Below are 16,532 nucleotides of genomic sequence, written 5' to 3'. Positions count from 1 at the left end.
TTTTTTTTTGAATCTAAACTTAATTTTAATTTATCAAATTATATTTTAATTTTTTAAATATATCCCTTAATTTATTATTTTATTTTGTCGGCTGAGTGCTACGTTCCCAGTCACGTGGTACTAGAGGCCCTTTATTCGACTGGGTGGCGCCCATAAAGAAAAACCCCACGATCAGCTCTCCTCCGAAATACGAGCTGCCAAGGTGTTACCTATTTTATATATAAAAAAAAAAAGGGAAATAGGTAACACTATCTATAATTTCGCTAGAACAAAGGACGTTGCTACTAATTTAATCAGCGATTTTAGACGCATCAGAGTAGAGACGCAAACGATTGCGACACCACAATCTCTTACTTTAACAACTTCTTTTAAAGGACCATCAATTTTATGGTGGATGCTATTGCAGCATCTTTTAAATGGAATTAAAACTTGTAAAAGTTTGAATCTTAAAACTGTTATTTTACCTCTAAATTAAATTTAATTAATGAGTTATTTATTCAAGTGTAAGTGATACCTAATTTAGTTAAAAATCTTAACTGAACACGGTGAGATGTATCAAGACTGCGTTGCATCTAATGACTTGATTTAATGAGCATCGCTGACGACAGATGGTTCTCAGGTGGCTGCAACTAAGCCTTAAGCGACCTGTACGTGAACCTGGTAATCTGGGCCATTTTTATTAGGATATCCAAGATATACGATATTACCCCGCGAGCTAGATTTAGCGAAATTGGAAATATATGCGTTATTTCAATTGCACCGTCCTCAAAGCTCAAACTCCATTGTGATCCACATCACAGTCATCAATGCAAATTTCGGCTTTGCTCTAATTATTTTTTGTGATAAATGGATAAACTATAATAATAAGCCCGCACCATGTGGGCCGGAATGGACAAAAACACAAAAGCGTCAAGCATGTGACCAAATTGTTTCATTATGCCCCGCAACATACCATCAACAATATACTAGCAAAATTATTAGCAACTAGCTAATTTGCGCAAACAAGAAATTTAATTACAAACAAAAAAAAAGAGTTTTCGGGAGTTTTTCGACACAATGCATTAAAATCAGAGTGGGTAGCGGAGTTAAAATGAACTGCTATCCTTTTCTGAAAGATTTGAATCAATATTTGCAGTTCTAAATTAAGTGATAACATTAGAAGTTTCAAAGTGCTCTAATTAGTTAGCAATTTAGTCGTAGCTGAACAGATCCAGTCTTAGCCAATTACTGAAGATTAAATATTCGATTAAAATGCTTATTAAATTAAATGCGTCTTACTGTTCTTATACTCGTAATATCAGATTTGTGTCGACATATTCTTAATTTGGACTTTAGCACTAGGTAGTAATAATTGCATTATAACTAAATCATCCTAAGCATCTAAGGGTTAATTCTCTGTAACTAAAAGTTTAAATTATTTATTGATTGTCCAGATCAAAAGAATTTTTAGTATTCAGAGATTTTTGGATCCAGCAGTACTAAGTAAAGCAACGTGTTCGATTTCCAAAGCATTGCTGTTATACGATGACACAGATCCTAATTAAATGTTGGTATTGCGTCTGGTCATTTGCAAATGCCATTTAATCTTTCTGAAGTTCACCAATAATAATAATTACCACAAATATATTTTTAAAATACCAGCTTAAAAAAATATTTTGATTGAATGATTTATGGCAGCATTAGCTTCATATGTTTATAACTAAAACTAGAAACACCATCAGACTTTTATTTGTACCTCTTTCGCAACGAACTGACGAACTAATATTAGAGTTAAACTGTGAAACGATAGCCACATCAAAGATTTAATTAAAACAAACATCACAAACATGTACATTAAAACAATCTCAGTATTTTGCAATTTCAAATTTTTTGCGTTTCATGAAATTAAATTGAGGTAGGTATACATTTATTAGTGCTTTTTACAAATATTGAAAAATAATATTGTACATTTATTTTCCAGAAGATTGAAGTGCTGTTGAATTATTTTCCTAGCTTTGTTAATAAAGAGGTCACTGAGATCAGTCTAAATTTAATATTAGGACATTTAAACTAGATAAAAATCCGAAATGTGTCTAGCTGGCAACTTTTGGTGCGTAATTAAGATATATAAATTCCCATTTAATGTAGGTATCGATGTTGAGCCCATCTATTTATTTTGTAAACTATATGCATATTTAAAAAGTTTATCACCTTAACGACACATTGATCAAAATAAAACTTTTCGGTCTTTTTTATCGTAAGACCACAAGTTTCCAGAAGAGTGAATTTTTAAAATAAAGTTCATTTGATTTAAATGGAATATCACAAAAACATTTTTTTTAATTTCATAGTTTCAGTTTCAAATTACATAATTTAATTATAAAATCATTACATTATTTAATTTTTATTTGTATTGTGTATCGATAATTTTGGTTTTTAGATAAGTAAAGTTATTAATTACAGTAAGATATTAATAACAGTAAGTTATTAATTACAATAGTACGAAATCAATTTACATCATATTAACTTACTATTTTTATCATATATCTATTATTTACATTGTGTCCATTGTGGTTCTGGATATACAGAGCGCCCAGAAATGTGGTAGCAAGTTTTTCGATTAATCCCGCAAGATGACACTTTTTTACAGAGACCTTTTTTATGCATGGCAACGGCGCTATCTAAATTGAGATAGATAAATGTCAAGAATTGTCAAGCGTAGAACATTCAAATTTAAGTTTTATTGAAAATGTTCAAATTGAGCCCCATAATGCTCAGTGCATAACGGAACCCTTCGAGCAACATTTCGACAAATTTTGGCGCATAAATTGGGGGTAAAGATTGTTCGGAAAACCTCATTAACATATTCTTTCAGGGTTTGAATATCAGGTTTTGGAACATCTAAATAAACCAAGTGTCTAGAGGTTCCCCAAACTGAAAAATCAGGTGGAGTCCTATCACAAGACTTGACAGGCCATTCAATTGACCCCCTACGACCATTCCAAGTCACTTCTCCAATGGTTTAGAATTTGGTTACAATTTTTAAAATTGCTGCACGATAGTCCCATTTTCTGTTCTACCATCTCGGGCAATGTAAAACCATTTAACTATGTTTATTCCTTGCTCTACAGTTAAATTCATTTTTTGGCAACGAAATGTCAAAAAATGACTTTTGAAAAAAAATAAAAATTCAATGTTGCAAGATTGAACAAATTTGGTATTTCGAAAGTGCCATCTTGTGACACTTTGTGTAAAAGTTGCTACCACATTTCTGGGCGCTCTGTATGTACAAATTAAATCAGCAAGAACAAGCATTTTAATTAAAAATAAAACACACATAACAGTTGTTTAAATAAAAATTAATCACTCAAAGCGTTCTACAAAATTGATTTTTTTACGTTTCCAGTTAGTTTAAAACGTACAAAGTAATTTTATTAATTGATATGTTTTAAATTAAATCAAAAGTTTTTCAGGGCGAATAAACCGATATGTAATTTTGTTAAAATTCCATTTCTATTTTATTAAAGCAAAAATGTGAGTGTAGTTTAAAAAAATAAAAAAAATAAAAATATTTTAATGCAAATGCGTAAAATGTAACCTATGAAGTAGAACATAATGACGCACCACTTTGAAACAGAACTCTCCTTTTCTCTGAATACAAATTTTTGTCATTCTTGTCCTCTTCATAAAAATGCGCAGTTTGCATTGCTATACAATATTTCTAAGTAAAACTAGATTATTTTTATATACGAGTACCAACCTATCTTGGTAAAATTGCCAAAACGTAATTACGAAATCTAACCGTCGAGCCAACTTTCAAACTTTATATTGGATTTTTCTAATAGAATTCTTGTTCAACTTTATAAAGTTGAAGATATGAGTTTTTAGAATATCATAAATCTCAACATATTTCAATAAAGCAGTGGAATGCTCACTTCACGAGAAATATATATATACCTGTGAAAATCCCAAGACTATCGAAGCCCATTTATAGATCTTTTGCTTAAGCTACACTCCAATTTATGGCATAGACTCCTCACTAGGTTTAATGTAACTGAAAAGAATAGTTGTGTATTTTATAAATTTTTATTGTAACCGCAAACATAAATATTATAGTCACATTCTGAATAAATAACAATGAAATAAATTAAGAAACGTGACGAGACACTTCCGGAACACCTACTCTAGATGATTCACCGGTTTGTTAACCGGAATTTTAAAAGTGAAAGTCATAGCCATCATCGCTGGTATCGTCTTCCAAAAATCTTCCAGGTCGGAAAGCCTCCTCGACTTCCGGTTGGTAAGCCATTCGGATTTGCTCATCGAAATTTCGTACATTACTGAGACTTGCCCGTGGTTTGTGTACGGATAATCCGTATGCAATCGATGCTATAAGAGCAATGACAATCCAGATAGCTTTCATGTTGTTGAACGGTCGCATCTGAAAACATGATTGAAAATAGAGCAACAATCACAATGTAATTATATGTAAGCATGATTAAAATTTAATTATGCCACCGTTATCGGCTTTTGGCATCGCTTATTCAAAAATATTTCCAATGAAAGTGGCTTCTGCGTGGGACATGTTGTTCAGTGAAGTGATGAGGCTTCCAGATTTTGACGTTTGATCTCTTCATATGCAATTAACTTGTAATTTGATATAATGTAACATCAGAGTGTACTGAAATTAAGTGTGGGAATTGGAACCAGTTACTGAATTTAATAAATTAGCATTATCTGTACGCCCGACTAAAATTTCCGTTACAAATTAATATTTATTAATCATCTTATGAGTACTCATCCGCCCGCATGTCAACCCTAAAATCAATTTGAGAATACCTCTGCTTAAAATTTAAAATTCAATCAAAACAGTATAGAGGGCACGAATTGACTTGCAGTATTCAAAACTAAACATGCAGAGATTAAGCAGGAACTTGATGGAATCGTAAAGAAGTCACCTACCTTTGGCGATCGCAAGCGAGCAGCTAATTAATTACGACGGTGGTTTATGGTAGTTGATGCACTAAACTGTTGCGAGACTTCAGTTGAATACAACCAGACTTGAAGCAACAGTAGTTTTATATACAAAGGATGTCGACGCTCACTCTGAGCATCAGCACATGGATAAAAGGGATCTACATTACCACTTTACCACTTCCGAACTTTACACACTACCATCAAAATAAATTTATGATGAAACCAAAATCTATTATTTTAAAAATTAAAATTACTTTACTACAATAATTAACAATCTGGAAATCATTGAGAATTCTCAAGTGGGTCAGTCTTACTGGTTTTCTAGAAAAGCAGCTACAAGTGGGTCATTTCGATTTATTCGAGAAGATTTAAGGTAAACTTTGTTTTCTTCGAAAAGTGGTGTTTTCTCAGTTTCTAAAACTACTTACTGTGTCAATTTTGTAAAGTGTATTTGATTAGAAATGCTAACCTCATAATCACCAAAGATAAACGTTTAAAATCAAAATAAAGAACTATTTTGTAAAAATCAGTTTTTTTGACGTTTTCACTAAATTGTTGTATGTTATCATATGTATAACTTAAAAGTTTTATAACTTGGCTATAATTTTAATTGCTTGCTACACCTGAAACTTGGGCATAGCTTATTACGCAAATCGTTTTCAGAAACAGCTTCATTTTTAATTTCACGTAGTTTCACACCATTCTTACTGCCAATGTTTTTTTTATAGAACATTTTACAATACCTGTCAACTCTTTACTCCCAAGCATCACAAAAGTGACCCTTTTATGACATTAGTAGAAGTTTTACCTTTCAAATTGTAAATCATCTGCATTTGACCTTCTGCACAACTAACTGCACTAAGTAGAGTTATCCACTAGTTAAATCAATAAACACTATCGAAAATCTTAATGTAAATTTCGATAGTGACGCGTAAAAATAAACTTACTTAGCCACATAGGTATAACTATCACTTTTAACCTTAATAACATAACATACTATTATTTAAAACTTGCATTTATTTCTTTTCTTATTTGTACATCAATTTATAGTCAGAATACTACCACATTAAAAGCCCAGTACATTTTGGTCTCATATGTAAGCATACTACAAAATTTACCAAGTAGTAAATTAAAAAAGTTTCTTCGATTTCACGTCTTTGTACAATTTTTATTTTTACTATATCTAAACGAAGAAAATTTATTTCTGAAGAGAGTGTTTCTTTTAATTTACCAATTATACCCATACTCTTTTATCTATGAATTAGGTACAGTTAAAAAAATAAAAGTTGCCATTTTGACAAAATATCACACAACTCAAAAACAAAACAAGAATGTCATTCTCAAAACACAATCACATTTTTATAAAACTTTAATTTTTATTATTTTTTCCTAAAAATCATTGATCAAAAAAAAACTGCTTGGTTCTCCATACTTTTTATTCACGTTTTATTCCAAACTTAATTTTATTTATTGTTGCTAAGTCGGTAAGCATTCAAAAATGTTCTAGAACGCTAAAATACTTTGGAACATTTTTTAGATATTATATTAAAAAATAGTATATTATAATACTAGTTTATAAGCATGTTTTAAAGGCGCTTATAAACTAGTGTTATACGCTATTTTTTATTATACCTGCCCATTTACGATCTTTTATGAGCATTGAAAAAATGTGAATTTACACAATAAAATTATCAAAGGTTTTTTGTGAATCGTTTTCGTAGAGACGGTTACTAGTTTACGTTGTTAAGCACATTTTTTCACGTTGTAATTGGTCCAGACATTTCACTATTTCTTGTCACCTAGACAACTTTAAAATTCAGCGTGCTCTAAAGGCCAAATTACGCACGCTGCAGCGTGTTTTAATTTAGGATTATGATGCAAAAAATGTCATATGCATCACGAACGATCTTACCGATCTCAGACAATAATAAATATCAAAGTGTTTTCGATCGGTAAAATGTACTTACCATTCTTGATGCTTAATATACTATGAATTAAGAAAGTTTGACTTTTTAATTTGGACGTGTTACCAAAAATTTACTTCCGCTTCTATGAAGCGGATTCCAGGAAAGAGTATTTTAGTCGCCTACGCAGTGGAATTTTTACGTTCAATGACATCATTCTACCATTTGTGTATCAATTTGATTGCCCAAATTGAAATAAAACATTTCGGCTGTCGCTTGAGTTATCGGTTTGATTTCATTCTCAGAAAATAAATGTCCTCTACTTTCACGCAAAACAAAATAAACTTAACATGTCCAACAAGTTTACAAAACAAAAACTTTCCGGAAATTCTCTACATCTACCTCAGGTTGTTTGCGAGTATTGGAATTGAAATCAGTTTACTCCCCGTAAATTTTCTACGGAGATCGAGACAAAAAATTACAAAGTTAATTATTTAAAAAAGTAGTAAAAGTCGGTGGGATAAACAAAGCAAATACGAACCTGGGAATAACAAATGGTCTTTGGACGCGCCAGTATATTGATGTTTCGTACCCTATCGAGCTTATGTCAATTATTTATAGAAAACCGTTAGGATACAAGACATGAAAAATTTTACACATTTACACCTCAACGTTTTTCCAAGGTAAACATCAGTGACCATATATTTGCTTCGGCAGACAGCTAGTCTTACTAATTATTTTTCACATTTGAGAACGTAATTCATTCCATTGGCTGGTCTATATTTCAGCAAAGTAAGCTTGCACTAAATGAGTGCTATTTAACGAAACGACCTGTAATTGTGCCTAATTTCTCAACTGAAAACCTGAATTAGTTTATAAATCTCCAAACTTTTGAAACCATTCGCATCAATAAACAATCTTTTTCGTGTATACAACATTTTGAAAAGTATCAACGAAACTGTTTGAATATTCCTCAGTAAAATTTCGGGGCTGTTCTGTAAATAAATAATGAAGTTCGTTCTTGGTTTAAATTTTCAATAATTCATCGACCAGTAAAGCAAAAAAGCCACTTCCAGGAGCCATGCTAGAAAGCGAGTTGTAAGTCTACTTATTTTTATTCCTACGCAAAAATACATCGAAACCACTCTCAAATTAGCAGAAATAAAGCATTTATTTTATTATTTGTGACAGCAACCACGAGGGAACTCTTAAAGAAAATAAGGTATTCATAAGATAAACGTATTTTTTTTAATCATGCAATTAATTAATAATTAATTACACGTGAAAAGTAAAAGCATAAATAGATGTTCAATTTCTTTCTCAATTTGAGCCGCATGGCGCATTTTATGAAAATACAGACTCCTGTAGCCGGTAGCCACCTCGTGACGACCTTGCGAACTGTGTCAGCCATCTTTATTGATCGTGTTTTGTTATTATCACAGTTCTGTAAATTTGTGTGAAAATAACAAAAAATGGCTGATAAGTACGATTCAAACGGTGATTATGGTACTTATACTGAAAATTTTAAACGGAAGAGTATATCGGAAAAGTTGAATGAAACTGGTGATGGTGAAAACGATGAATCTAACCCGGCAGTACAGAAAGCCGGCGAGTATGTCAGGGAGCTGCTTGCCGAAAAATTAACAATTGATCAAAACAAACAGCCGAATGCTTGCAGACTGATCGATCAAGGTAATTTTCCCGCCTTTTTTTTTGACTACATTTTTGGGTAGCCCTGTACTGCGGCAAATAATGTTGCACTCTTTTTTTTAAACTACATTTTGTTTGATCAATAGATGTAATTTTTTTCAATTAAAAATTAGTGGGGAAAACTCGGATTTAAATTGGTAGGTTTTTCTTTTTTGATTCTTTTTGTCATACCTACACTAGATGAAAAAAAAAAACAAAAATATATTGAACAATGGGTATCTCTTTTTTTAACATAAGGAAATCTGTTAATTTTTCATGTACAATATTGTTGTTTTTTAATATTAATAAAAAGATATTAGCCCTGATAGTCCTAGCTGACTCATCTTTTATTTGTATGACAACAAGTTTCTTTTTTTTAATTTGTCACAAGACTTGGTATGAAAAATCAAAACTTGAAAACCCTGTCAGTAATTTTAATTAGGTGAAATAAAAATGTAATTTTCTTGAAATCAAAATATCTATAATTTTTTTGGTACTAGGACAAAAAATCACTGCTCTTAATAAGACTGTCACAAGTTTCAAAGATTTATTTTACTTTTCCAATAAGGAGTAAAAGTACCTTTACAGTGGCGGACACGGAATTTTGGACATCAAATTTATGTCAGTTCAAAAAATGTCAATGTAAGCCAGGCTTTATTGTCATTATGATTGACGTTTGACACTAAAATTTGAAAGTTTTAGTTGAAATTTATTTTTGGCGACGATTTTTCGAAACAATAATGCAATACGTGTTTTTATATAAGTTTAATAAATTATTTTGTTTTGTTGTAATTTTTTCTCTAGCTATCAGGATAAAAATTACAGAAACCGAAAGTGAGATTAGTTGTCTAAGGCCCATTTTACATTTTTATGTCAATCTAATGACAAATCGTCCAAAATTCCGTGACCGCCAGTGTATAAATCTCACTGAAATACTTAAGTATTTAAACTTTCAATACTATGTATAATGGAAATGAAACTTCAAACATATTTAACTTCATATTTTTTTTTTGAAATTGCCTTTGCGCGGTTAATGGGGAAACCATTAGCCATTATGGTTACTTAACTTTGATTATTATTTTAAAAGTTGTAGGTTCCTAATATAATATTCGTTTTTAATATTAAAATGTGGATTACATTTAATATTAACTTCATAATTTTTAAAGTTTAATACCTACCAACATAAAATATGAAATTAATAATTCACAGAAAAGTGGTAAATGCCTCTTTTGAAGATATACATATATGATTTCGTGAAAAGTTGAAAATTTAGTTCATAAATTATTCCAATTTTTTTATTTTTTTGTTTATTTTAACCACGACTATTTTAAGAGAGAATAATAATAATTTAGCACAATTAGGATTGTTTTAGTCATGAAAATCCAGAAACATTCAAAACTCGTCTGATGATTCAGTTATCAGACCGTGGTAATCTATTTCACAAAAAACACATTGCAAATTTGGAAATTTTGTTAGACGAAACACAACAGAATTTGTATTTTCACACAGGTCTGCACGTATAATTAAAATAAAAAGCTAATTGGCTCATTTGAAAATTGTTTCAACAGAGACAAGCAAAAAATGTGTTCTCAAATTTTTGGTAATGTTATTTCAACAGAAACCCCAATGAGTTTGAGGTGTTTGCTTTATATGAGTTAAATTTTACTTTGATACGGAGTTATCCGTTACATAATTCTTAAAAAATCGCAAATATCGCACTCTCGAAAAAAAAAACATTAATGAATTAAGGTAAAAAAAGTAACGTAAAGATTTTTGTAAAAATTGTAAACATTGTGATTGGACAGTTTAAAGTCGGCCATTATAATAATGTAAAAACCAATCACTTTACATTTTTGAAATCATTCAAAAATTTAATACAATGACGTTATTGGTCCGTTTGAGGTCGGCCATTATAATAACATGAAAAACCAATCACTTCAGACTATAGATTCATTGAAAAATGTGTGGAAATTGGTTAATTCGGATTTGCATTCATTCATAAAAATTAAAATATGTAATTCCATTTTAATGATGAGGTTATGTGTGTGCCTTTTATGCGTTCTGCGCTCTTTTTGTGCCTGTTGTGAGTACATTGTATCGGAGAATGCACTTTACACCTTACTAAAGTAAAACTCTTTTAGAATCTGAATATTTTCATGCAAAAACACGGCGCAAGTGAAACATAACCTTACATGCAGGAAGGTATGAAACAAGAACCGTTTATGGCTCTTGGATACGAAAAGACTTTTCTTCAAGCTGCAGGTCTATATATAATAATACAGTTTGCAATCTACAACCAACATTTCGTCACAATCACTCTTGTTCTAAACTTGGGATTTTGGTCTTATGAGTTATGATTCACGATGCAAAGTGCGACAAGGAAAATGTTTTTTTTAATTTAAAGAGTGCGATATTTGGTAATGGATTTTTCAAAAACTATTCAAGATTAAAAAAGAAAACAAACAGATTGTAGGAAACTTGAAAAACTCTCAAAAAAGGCACCTTCTTGGTGCCCCTCTTTGCCCCACTTACGGGGATTCTTCGTATCTTAGTCCTAACAAGTCCAGATACAGCCCTGAAGTCAAAAATGTGTTCATGTATTCTACAGCCTCTTTTTGAGTCTTTGTCATTGCCTGGTTTATAAAGTATAACAATAAAATGCAACTCTATATAAACTTCAATTTTTGTTGACTTTAATTAATTGGTGCATTATGTAGGTCTCTAAATTTGAATAATGTAATTACATTCCAGTTGCAGATGTTATGCGAAGCGTATAAAGTCACCACCTATCAAAACTCCGTTAATCTATGGTAAATAATCACATTGCAAATCCATTAAACTGGTATTTATTGCAATTACCCTAACAAGTAAATTAAATAGATGTGCTGTAGAACCGACATTAAACATCGAAATTTATTATTTAATAGAACTAATGTAATTTACGAATCAGCGTTCGATTTTGTAACGATATTTAACATCATCATAACGTGCAATGTATTTGTGCTTTCTGAAAATGGAATTCAAGTGTAATAATCTAGGAAAAAGGTGCGCTCATCAAAGGAAGCGGTACAAGCTCTTTTGCATCAAGAAATTTAATAGCAATCGCTCACAGATATCGCAATTAAAGGATTGCCATTACAATTAATTTCGAACAATTAATTCTAAACGAGTGGCAATTGCGATGCCTTGACCTGGTGCTTTATGACACCACTTCGACCCTCTCTTACCCTAAATTAGTATCTTTGGGCCGACTGTTTCGGTAATGGCTTTCTGCAATTACTTGGCCGATTTGTGCGATCTTGCCATACAAAACACGGATGAAAACACTTAATTAAGTCACTGGGATTGTCAATAATTCTTAATTAGGGAGACCCCATCCGTCTTGTTCGATTTCCTGAAAAGACAGCCGCAAACAAATATTCCGAAGAAGCTTTTAAGTCATCAGTTGATCGTGATGTATCACTGGTCTCTACCTGAACATTTATCACTGCTACTTGTGGTATCTCCATAAGGTACTTTAATAATGAAAAGCGAATAAAAGATCGATACGACCTAAATATGTGGGCACTCAAAGATTTACTGATAAATTCACATTCTCAAGCAGAACGAGTGTGAAAAACGAGCTCTTGTACTAGTCTTAAACAATTTGTAACTTGTAATAATGTTACATTTGTGTCGAGTCTAAACGGCAATATAAACTGGTGGGTGTTACAACCACACAACTATACACCAAGAATTATTGCTTTTAACAAACCCTTGCTTGTAAACATTAATTCTGTTAATTCCGCGTATGCAATTCATCATCGCGAAATTTTCTTTATGACACTATTACTATTTTTATTATGACGTAAAAGCCAAATCAGGTTTATGCGCGCTGAAAAAATGCATAAATTATATTGAATGTCCCGAAGAAAGAGGCCGACTTCTTAACAGAAACGACTAGAAGTTGGTGGATAAGTACACTTGCAAAGTAGTTTGCTGATATTCAGTATAAGTTGGGTAGAGCGCTTTGAAATATGTGAAATATATTTGAAGGGAACGATTTAATGAAAAATTATTTGGCGATTTGGAAAATATAGGAAACAATTCGTTTAACATGATTACTCGATCAATGTGTTTTGCGGTAAAAATAAAGCAAATTGTTATTCAATTGCTTTCAAATTTACTCCATGCCGTGGGCGTCGAGGAGATGAGATTTGAAATTGGTCCTCTGAGGATATCCTTTCAAGCAAAATAATTTACTTATGTGTTAAATCAAGGTTTTTTGCATTCTGGAGACATCTCGGAATAGGTTGAGTCACCCTAGGGTAATACAGAGTTTTATTTTCAATCAAAAACCAGTCTGTCAAACATATGCCCAAGTTTACTCCTGGAGGAAGTTTTGAAAATGCATTATATTTCTTTCAAAAATAAAATAGTTTGAGAACTGGATAATTAAAAATAAAACCGAAATATCTCATCGTACCAAAAAAAAAGTATGTAAATGGCAATTATACTAAATGAAAGTAGTTACCAAACTTTATCGTCACAATAGATGCCAATGTCTATTTTCTTCAGCGTTCAATACTCTATTGAAGTGTTCGTGTTTAAGATCTTTACTTCAATTGACTGAGACTTTACCAACTAAATATTACACGAACATTTGTTCACAATCCGATAAAATTGTCTACCAATTCAACTAAAACGTTGTGAAACTTTGTGATGTTTATCTTGAACTTCACGACACAATAAATGATTTAGCAAATCAGAAAACAGAATTTGCAAATGTTCTTTTAATTTCAAATGGAACTACTATAAATAACAACAAAGTTTGTCATGAAGGTGTTAAAAGATGACATAAATATTTTAAATTGAATCACGAAAATAAAATTGAAGTAAAAAATTTTACTGTGAAAACTTTTTACGATACCTAATCTGAAAACTTTATTTCAAAGTTATATCGGTGATAAAATTACGTGGAAAATTGAAAGGAATTTTATTTCTTTGCAAGGTTTAATGTTTGGTTTAAAAAATACCCTTTATCAGTGCCTTTAGTAACGCTAAAAAAATACTGGAATTTTCACTAAAACATCAACAAAAACATCAAAATAAGGTGTGTGTATAACCTGACACGTATTTACCAACCAAAGTCAACAATAACAAGCCAATATTTATCCATCAATTTAAAACGTGCAACAAATTGTTTTGACACTGTTTTGCACCTCTCCTCAATTATAAAATTAGATTACCATAAAAATTTAATTTTACACGTTAAAAGCCTGAGGTGCAAGTGAGGAAAATGAAATTGAATTTTAGGGTGGAAAATCAAGTTTTAATTATTGTTACCTTCCTGTTCCGATTCTAGAAATATAAAATCATTCTTTTTAAAGCTACAGAAACACATCTTTCAAATTTTGAACTCTTATTCTAACAATAAGCCTTATGGAAATCTTGATAGTGTTAGAAGGTTTCTTTTCGAGTTAGGAATGATAAATCCGTTCATCGACTGCGGTTGCGATGACACATTGAATTGAAGTACATCGTCGTCCCATATTTCACTTCAGACTGAGTATATAGATACGCAGAGACCACGAAAGGGTGTGTCATTAGACGAGAAATCGGGATACTTATGGAAATAATGTCGTGAATGTGGGATCTTGACGTAGAAACTCTTTCTATTTGTGCATTTCTGTTATAATAAACACATCATACAGGTTATTTTATCTTTTAATTAAAAACAGGTAGTGGCCTATAGTGAGAAATAAATTTGTTCGCAGAGATAGCAAAGGTGCAGTCGATAGGAAAGATCCCGCCGAAAGACGTGAAATACGTCGACATTTACAGAGAAAAACCTATCAAAGTCACTGTGAAAGTTTTAGTTCCAGTAAGGGAACATCCGAAGGTAAATGGCAAAATCAAATTAGCAAACTTGAAAATCCATTGTCTCGGTTTTAGTTTAACTTTGTCGGCAAACTGCTTGGTCCTAAAGGCAACTCAATGAAGCGCCTGCAAGAAGAAACCATGTGCAAGATGGCGGTACTGGGCAAAGGTTCAATGAAAGACCGGCAAAAAGAAGAGGAACTTCGCAACTCTCTCGACCCCAAATATGCCCACTTGAGCGACGACCTCCACGTTGAAATATCGGCTTTGGGACCACCGGCGGAAGCTCACGCGCGCATTGCATTTGCATTGGCTGAAGTTCGGAAATATTTGATTCCAGACAATAACGACAATATCCGACAAGAACAGATGAGAGAAATGGAAATTATGTCGTCTTCCGACATACCGATCGAAGAACCGAGAAGTTCGAGGCGAGCGCCTGGAATAATTCGCGGTAAATTTCATCGGGACGTTTTTGGAGCTTTCGATTAAAATTCATTGTTCAGCTGCCATCCCTCGAACGCCAGTCCCCATGCGAACAGCCACAAGAACCCCAGTTGTCACGCCAAGAGTGATGCCAGCAAAAACAAAAATTATGTCGATTCTGGATAGGGCGCGCATCGCTATGGAGGAAAGTTACGGATTCGAAGACACCTACGAACCTGCGGAAGTTTACGAACCCTATTCCAGTTCTGTCTCCCATTCGAGGTCCTATTCTACCCATCACTATGAACCAGATTACGAACCCGAATATTATAGAGAGAGTTCCAGTTCGTACGGTAAGTCAATTTTCATTTTTTACTAAAAATCGGCGTATTTTAATCTGTTAAAAAACATGATTTCGACAACTTAAACAATTAAATAAATCAAACACCTAAATCAAACGTCAGCTCTTAAAGAGTCCTCTTTTTAAATAAAACTCGTTAAAAAAGCGACCCGGGTAATAAAATGAAAGAACGACTCTTTAATTTTATAATTTAATTGTGCCTCTAATATATTTTTAAACGATTGTGTACAGAACCAACGCAGCGGTGGAAGTCTTATAAGACTGCAAGTTCGTCAACTTCTCGTCACAGTGACACTACTCGTTATCGCACTTCTCCCTACACTCGCCCGAATAAATAAGCTTTAGCGTTGAATTTAACGTTTTCAGTGTAATACTAATAACTGTAATTTATCAACGTCATTACTGTAATTATTTTGTCACCAAGAACACAAAGATCTGACCATTTTAACAAACCGGGGTTGTCTCATTCGGAGTTAGCGGTTGGGTGGCCACCTAACCACTCAAGCCCACAATTAGAATCTCAATTCGTTTTTTTCTCGTTTACAAAGTATAAAAGAAGAAGTGTCAAATCGTTTCCCTTTTCAAAGCCGTACTAAATATGTAATTTAATAGCGAGACTTAAATAACCGCCCCTTAATTCTGATAAGCGTAAACTTTTATGTGGATCCTAAATGAGATTAATGTAACAAATGTAAAATGAGCTATTCTTTAAGAAAAATAATGTGAGGAAATACGTAACGGCTTACAGAATAGCTCGCTAAAATTTAATGTAGATGTGTAGATTATATCAGTTTAGATGAAGTAAACTGTATCGTGTTTTGAATAAATATCGCATATGACAAAAATATCTCTCGTTAATTCCCTTATTAATATGATTTTAAATTTCTAGTGCACATACATCTTTTTATCAGGTAAAGTATTAAACCTTAACATTTTAAACATCAATTAAACTGCGCTAATTCAATCGTTAAACTTTAATTTATTTTAATCCTAAACACACTGCATGCTATTATTTTTATTTAAAATAAACAATTATTTTTGTTAGTTTTTAAGATTCACGATGTCATGTAATAGACATTTTTTTATTTCAAAATTGGACCCTTTCAGATTACTTTTCCTATTTAATATAATTTATGTTATATGTAGTTATTACATGACTGGATAAGTTTTAACTTTTACCTCCATTTTCTTGTATAACTAAGAAATTTTATTACTGTTTCAGGTATATGACCCTCAGCTCCTCGTGGCAGTAGTTCTTAGAAAACAATACACCTTAAAGAAATGTGATATTAACGGCTGTGATAGCAATAAAATCTCAATACATCCAATTTTTTATT

General features: G+C 32.0%; 1 protein-coding gene and 1 long non-coding RNA gene across 3 annotated transcripts; one reads left to right on the top strand and one right to left on the bottom strand.

The window, feature by feature from the left end:
* Window positions 1-4,049: 4,049 nt before the first annotated feature.
* Window positions 4,050-5,142, bottom strand: LOC123011327. Its single transcript, XR_006413137.1, has 2 exons — window positions 4,942-5,142; window positions 4,050-4,420 (listed from the first exon to the last, which is right to left on the bottom strand). It is a non-coding gene; the product is annotated as an uncharacterized LOC123011327 (long non-coding RNA).
* A 3,114-nt stretch (window positions 5,143-8,256) lies between these two features.
* On the top strand, window positions 8,257-16,523 carry LOC123010410 (KH domain-containing, RNA-binding, signal transduction-associated protein 3). Of its 2 annotated transcripts, none has more exons than XM_044407285.1 (5): window positions 8,257-8,552; window positions 14,306-14,430; window positions 14,484-14,862; window positions 14,915-15,187; window positions 16,418-16,523. In XM_044407285.1, exons 1-5 carry the CDS (start codon window positions 8,333-8,335, stop codon window positions 16,423-16,425), a joined length of 1,005 nt encoding a protein of 334 aa, XP_044263220.1. In that variant the 5' UTR covers window positions 8,257-8,332; the 3' UTR covers window positions 16,426-16,523. The 2 variants fall into 2 exon arrangements, with proteins under 2 accessions (XP_044263220.1, XP_044263219.1); XM_044407284.1 differs by lacking the exon at window positions 16,418-16,523 and adding an exon at window positions 15,427-16,354.
* Window positions 16,524-16,532: the final 9 nt, after the last annotated feature.

Source organism: Tribolium madens, unplaced genomic scaffold, assembly GCF_015345945.1.
Source record: "Tribolium madens isolate multiple individuals breed KSU strain unplaced genomic scaffold, Tmad_KSU_1.1 Scaffold_91;HRSCAF=231;Tcas5.2_LG7, whole genome shotgun sequence".
Classification (NCBI taxonomy): Eukaryota; Metazoa; Arthropoda; class Insecta; order Coleoptera; family Tenebrionidae; genus Tribolium; species Tribolium madens.
Note: the sequence above shows the minus strand (reverse complement) of the source record. Positions and strands in the feature narration are given on the sequence as shown.

Bases quoted from the DNA above. Each gene is read 5' to 3' on its own strand.
- LOC123010410 (XM_044407284.1), top strand. From the start codon at position 8,333: ATGGCTGATAAGTACGATTCAAACGGTGATTATGGTACTTATACTGAA. The intron at 8,553-14,305 runs GTAATTTTCCCG...ATTTGTTCGCAG, and splicing joins TTGCAGACTGATCGATCAAG to AGATAGCAAAGGTGCAGTCG. The intron at 15,188-15,426 runs GTAAGTCAATTT...GATTGTGTACAG, and splicing joins AGAGAGTTCCAGTTCGTACG to AACCAACGCAGCGGTGGAAG.